Source organism: Dermacentor variabilis, chromosome 11 (assembly GCF_050947875.1).
Source record: "Dermacentor variabilis isolate Ectoservices chromosome 11, ASM5094787v1, whole genome shotgun sequence".
Taxonomy (NCBI): domain Eukaryota; kingdom Metazoa; phylum Arthropoda; class Arachnida; order Ixodida; family Ixodidae; genus Dermacentor; species Dermacentor variabilis.
Genome location: NC_134578.1, coordinates 21460317 through 21466316, shown reverse-complemented (window position 1 = coordinate 21466316; position 6000 = coordinate 21460317). Strand labels below are relative to the sequence as shown.

General features: G+C 47.0%; 1 protein-coding gene across 1 annotated transcript in view; it reads left to right on the top strand.

Annotated features, from left to right (window-relative positions):
• The first annotated feature begins 285 nt into the window (after positions 1-285).
• LOC142564131 (uncharacterized) overlaps positions 286-6000 on the top strand; it is a 28399-nt gene continuing 22684 nt past the window's right edge. The window contains exons 1-2 of the mRNA XM_075674989.1: positions 286-475; positions 5181-5275. Coding sequence (XP_075531104.1) covers positions 380-475; positions 5181-5275 — 191 coding nt within the window. The 5' untranslated portion in view covers positions 286-379. The remainder of the gene's footprint in view (positions 476-5180; positions 5276-6000) is intronic.

Here is a 6000-nt window from a genome sequence, read left to right as displayed (position 1 = left end):
CTATAGCTCAGAGCACCTCCTTTCTTAGCCTTTCGATGGATTGATATGCCATCTCAGCAATCCCTCGTGCTGTATGTCATTCCTGCCCACCATTACTGTCATTTTGCCGGCTTTATGGCCATAAATCGCCAAGATAGTTGCATTCATCGAACCTCGGCAAAGATTGACCTGCTCACGCCTAACAAACGGCACGTTCTGCGTCATAACTTCTCTGTCTGTCTCGCATTGTTCCTAAAATATAGGCTAGCGCCTTCCAGACAGTTTTCTCCTTCGAGCCACAGCTCGCCCTTTGAAATTTGGTCCCTGGCCTGAGCATCTTCCGATCGTGCGGAAAACATTTTGCAGTTTACCATACACAACATAAACTAACCTAACAACCATGGCAGCTAGGACACCACATCAGCGCTTGACCCCATTTTACGAAGAAATGCGTGAAAGAACCATGGATCGGAACGGTGTACACATTATTTACCCTGTAAGTGCATTCGCATGTCCGCGTTTAAATTTATAATATGTTGAGCTATACGTTGAAATATAGAGCAAAACTTTTCCTCAAGCCCATCGCTTAGATTATATTGATGTGAACGGTTGCGCGCGTGTACACAGTGGGCACGGTGCCACTCTGAAAGGGAGCGATGAGGCTGATTTTGTTAGAAAAAGACCCTTCATAGACAAGGCTGAGCTCGTAGAATGAGAGAACACGGCTGTTTAAAAATTAATGACAACATTATACTGAAATTATGAGTATTGTTCTGAACAAAACAGATACAATGCAAGTAATAGAACTAGAGTCATTTTTCTTTTAAGAAGACTCTGGCGTAGAAAATCTGTCGCAACATCTATGATTCAGTTTAGCCAGTCATGCCAAAAAATTACGGCAACATTTACCAGTGTTGCCATATGACGTCGATAATACTACTGCCCAGCGCTGCGACCAGTCGTTAAAGTTCGTAGGATGAGTTTCCTGAATACGAACCTGCTTTGCTCTTAACACAAAGGCGACCTTCTTCTGATCTCAGTGCCCCAGGTGAAGTTTAGGTAAACTTCTGTTTTCTACTGCACGCTTTTCAAATTCTTGACGCTGTGAGTGACGGGGGAGGAGAAGGAGGACGAGGTGGAACTCTCGTGCCAAGGATACGATGACTGTGACTGGCGGTGGCAGTTGGCAGTATAGCCATAATTTTTTGGTTGTTACACGAAGTGATCGTCAGCGCATTATCGTTTATAGCTTGTACGAGACAGTCCTTTAGACATATATGTAATCGAACGAGTCTACTGTATGAGCATAAATCTATTAAAAAGTGGAGCACATTTTTTGTCACCTAAAAATCCCAGGTTCGTATGTGTAGTGCCTATGTAGTGCGTGTGTAGTCTTTGACTGTAACTACCCGCGACAAGAAGTGGTACATTTTGAAGTTCTGATTTTATTAGCGTGAACATTGCTTTGCCTCTTACTTCGACTTTTCCATTGCTACTACTGCTGTTGCCCTGCACACCACGTCGGGTGGTGGTTGAGAGCTCACGCAAGGGGTGCGGGAGAGGACACAGGCGACGGCAACGAGGTTTCAGTAGGACGGGACCTCAATGCCCTGCAGACGCTGTAGATAGATGTATGTGAACGCCCGCAAAAGCATTGCAGCAGCTGCCACGCTTGGCTCCGTGTTAACGCGCAACAGAGACTACAGTCCAGGGAGGAGGCAAGGAGAATGTGGCAAGGGAGTAGAGAGATAGGAAGCAAGTAAAGGGTGCAACCGGATTCCGCACCGAAGCAGTCGGGAAACGGATGACTAACCTTACCCATCGGCGCTCGTGGCAGTACACCTCATGACACGGGAGAAAGTAAATGCCTCCTCAGAACGCAATGGTCATTTGGGCTCTCTTCAGTAAATCAGTGAGTTAATGTATGACACATCTGTTTGTGTACTACGTGGGTAAACCCAAGTGGTGCCGGCAAGGTAACGTTTAACATCGCATCCCGTCCGTTATATGTCGTCAACGTCACCGTCAAATACCGCCAGTGAAACCAAACAGCACAGAAAGCTTCGCTTACATCGATTCCCGCAATGCGTGTGATCTGCATATTTTTATTGCGATAGCAATCATATGGACACCCCAGGCGCATTTCGGCTGTTGGCGTCTCCGTGAGGTTCGGCTTAATTCCAAGCATGATAAAATTGTCGCGGTGGCGCCGTGTGCCGCACTTGCGAGCGAGAGTGCGAGCGGGTGAGCCGGCGAACGCGCCTCAATCTCGTGTGGGCAAGGGAGGAAGGCGGGGCGGAAACGCGCCCCCCTCCTGTCGCGCGCGATGCATGGGCGGCGATGCAGAGGGGGGACGTTTTTTCTCCGGCGGCTGCTGCTGCTTACAGCGCAGCTGTGCGGGTGCCGTATCTTGAAACCGACCTGCGACCTGGTCAAATTGGGCATTTGCGCGGGCCTCATCTTCAAGGTGGTCTGCGATGTTTGCAGTGTGCGCGTAATGCCGATAGCTTGTTATGCGCTGTGCTTTCGACGTTTCGTTTGGGTTGGAGCGAGAGATGCACGAAGGTCAATGCGCTCGCAGCTGCTGCCGCGATTCCTCACTCCAGCGTTTCGACAGCGAGTTTTCACGGTCATCCAGCGAGATGTGTTCTTGTTTAACTGGCGCGTGCGTGACACCGTGCCTGTTAATTCAATTAGTGAGCGAATGTTTAAAAGTTGACACGGCCGACAAAGCTACTATCCTTTCTTCGTGTAGCTGTGTGCTAATTAGCTATTGCAATCGATGCTTCGCCTTGCGGGCGAAAGTGCGACTTTTTTATAGTAAATGTAGCAGCGGCTGTTGTCTGAAGCTTTGAATTCCATGTATATATTTTGCAACTATATGGGGTAGGTGGGTGGGCAAGGCTGTTTGGAGTTTTATTTCCAGCAGCAGCCTGGGATAACAGTTAGTGAAGTCTGTGTAACAAATAAATTGTACATCGTCAACTGCATCCATACAAAATGTCGAGCTCGAAATATCAATGAATGCGTCATGGACAGATATATATATATATATATATATATATAATATGTGTGTGTGTTTATGTAACATGACGCCGCCATTACGGGTCACTGCAAGTGACGCACGACCCAGAACATTAACAACCATCGCGGCCTTACGGCATGGCGTCGAGATTAGGCGGCGCCAGCAATGCGCTGCAAGCTTTCGGTAGGCGGCGTACTGGTATTTACGTCATATATCCGCTAACAGCCAGGAATGCGTTTCGTATAATTCAGCATCATCATTATCAGCATATTTATGTCCAGTGGAGGACGAAGGCCTTTCTCAGGGATCTCCAATTGCTGCTGTCTCGCATCGGCTGACTCGATCTTATTCCTGCCAGTTTGCTAATTTGATCGGCCCTACGCATTACACGGCCAGCGCCTCTCTATTCGTTACACTTATGTCGGCTAAAATACGGGCTATACCCCCGTTACGAAGCTCTCTAATCCGGAGCGCTTGCGTTTCTGTCTCTTAACGTTGCGCCTATCATTTTAGAGCGCAGCTCTTTTAGGTGCCCGTTCCTGCGGCGAGCGTCGGCGTCACGTGTACCTCGTAACCGAGCGAACGAGCACAGCGAAACTTGAGGGCGAACGCGGCGTGCAGCGGGGGATGAAGAATGCGACCAGAGCGAATAGGCGCGAGGAGGAAAGCGAAGAGGAGGGTGCAGCGGAACCATCAGACGGAAAGCGGAGGACGGTATGTCGAAAGGGTGAAAAGGAAAGCTGAGCGTCGGCGGCGACCAGGCATGCGGCGAGAGCGGAAGCAAACCGCCAACTTGTGCTTCGGATTCACTGCGCATGCGCTACTTCACCTGCGGAGCAGCCGCCGCTATAGAGTATGCGCTCCATCTTCTTCCCGTTTTCCCGTTTTCGCGCTTTCTTTCTGGGCCATGAGCGACGCAAGCCGTGGGAATGCTTCGTTCGCCGCTGTTGCTAAACGAGCTCTCCGAGCAGAGGCTCAGCGCCGCTGCCCAGAGCACCATGTCGTTCAGAATCCAATTCTTTGCCACAATATATAGCGCATTGAAAACACCAAAACAGCTGCGCTGGAAATTCGCATTAGGCAGTATCTTAATCATCGGTGAATTTTTTTTCATCCGATTACTATTTCACGGTTCTTAGCTTCTTTTAAAGTACTTCTGTAGACCTCCTAGCTCTTGCCCCTTATTTTAGTTGCGAATAATTTACGCCTTCTAAATCTATCTATCTATCTATCTATCTATCTATCTATCTATCTATCTATCTATCTATCTATCTATCTATCTATCTATCTATCTATCTATCTATCTATCTATCTATCTGTCTGTCTGTCTGTCTGTCTGTCTGTCTGTCTGTCTGTCTGTCTGTCTGTCTGTCTGTCTGTCTGTCTGTCTGTCTGTCTGTCTGTCTGTCTGTCTGTCTGTCTGTCTGTCTGTCTGTCTGTCTATCTATCTATCTATCTATCTATCTATCTATCTATCTATCTATCTATCTATCTATCTATCTATCTATCTATCTATCTATCTATCTATCTATCTATCTATCTATCTATCTATCTATCTATCTATCTATCTATCTATCTATCTATCTATCTATCTATCTATCTATCTATCTATCTATCTATCTATCTATCTATCTAGTGTCGGTCTGTCTGTCTGTCTAATCTCTCTGACTCACTCACTCACTCACTCACTCACTCACTCACTCACTCACTCACTCACTCACTCACTCACTCACTCACTCACTCACTCACTCACTCACTCACTCACTCACTCACTCACTCACTCACTCACTCACTCACTCACTCACTCACTCACTGGTAGTACTTGGGAGCATTGGCCGGTCTGCGAAGCAGAGGGACCCGGGTCGTAAGCAGGTGATGTGGATCTTCCTGAAAAGACCATAGTTTACGTGTGTTACGATGCTCTACAGCCTCCTGACTTGTTGATATTTTGAACAAAAAAAAAAGACAATTACATTCAATTAAGTAACTGGATATTGATGTTACCCAGGAGTAGAAATGTATTTCAATTATACCTCCCTGTCGTATTCGAAGCGCCAAGGCTGAACTTAGTCTATACGTAATAAATAATCTCAGTTCGTACATATTTGTAACAGCATGCAAAGAAAATATTTTACGTTCTATCCTTTCTTTGCTTTTGTGTGCCTGTGCGTTTCAGCTTGGACGGGACTTTTCTATTGATTACCCGGCCAACTTTCAAGGATACCAAAATTTCACAGCTCGTTGGTTCGGCTACATCGTCTACTCGTCCACGTGAGTTCGTTTCTCCATGCGAATTTCTGTTTGCAGTGGTCGTTGCAGAAATGTACATTACTTGGCAACCACGGAAGTAGGATGTATATGTCTCTACTCAACTGCGCGGTGGTGGATTTCTCTCGTGTCCTCTGTAAATCAACAACACCTTGCTAGCTCGAACTTTGAGCTCTTAATTCGTATTTGTATTCGCGGAGCTCACCTTCATTTCGTAACAGTTTGCTTACGTGGACCCGATGTAAGCTATTATTCTGTACGATGCAATGTTGCTTTTTGAACGTACAGCACAGTAAATTCAAGGGCAGTGCAATACATTGACAAGGGCACTCAACTATGGGTCGTTCAACAGGCCCGGGGTGTGCTCGAAAAGTACAAGCCTAACGACCCACCAAAAACGGGCCTCATTGGGGTAGTGAAGAGTAGGGCGTAACCCCGGGTCGACGCTTGGCCAGCGTCACGACGCTTTAAACTGTCGGTTGCCTGCATGCTATCAAGGCAGTTTCAAAGGATCTTTGTATTTTCTTAGTAGCCGAAAAAAAGGATGAAAATTATTCGCATATGTATACCACTCTCAGCAACCAGTACATTAATTACACCGAAGATGTATGAGCGACTTCTCGTACCCCTCAGAAGTACCATCCCAGTACGTTCCTTCACTCCACCTAGACTGAAGAAAGCTGATGGCAGTGCCACCACTCGACGGAAATGGCCACTGCGCTTTATTG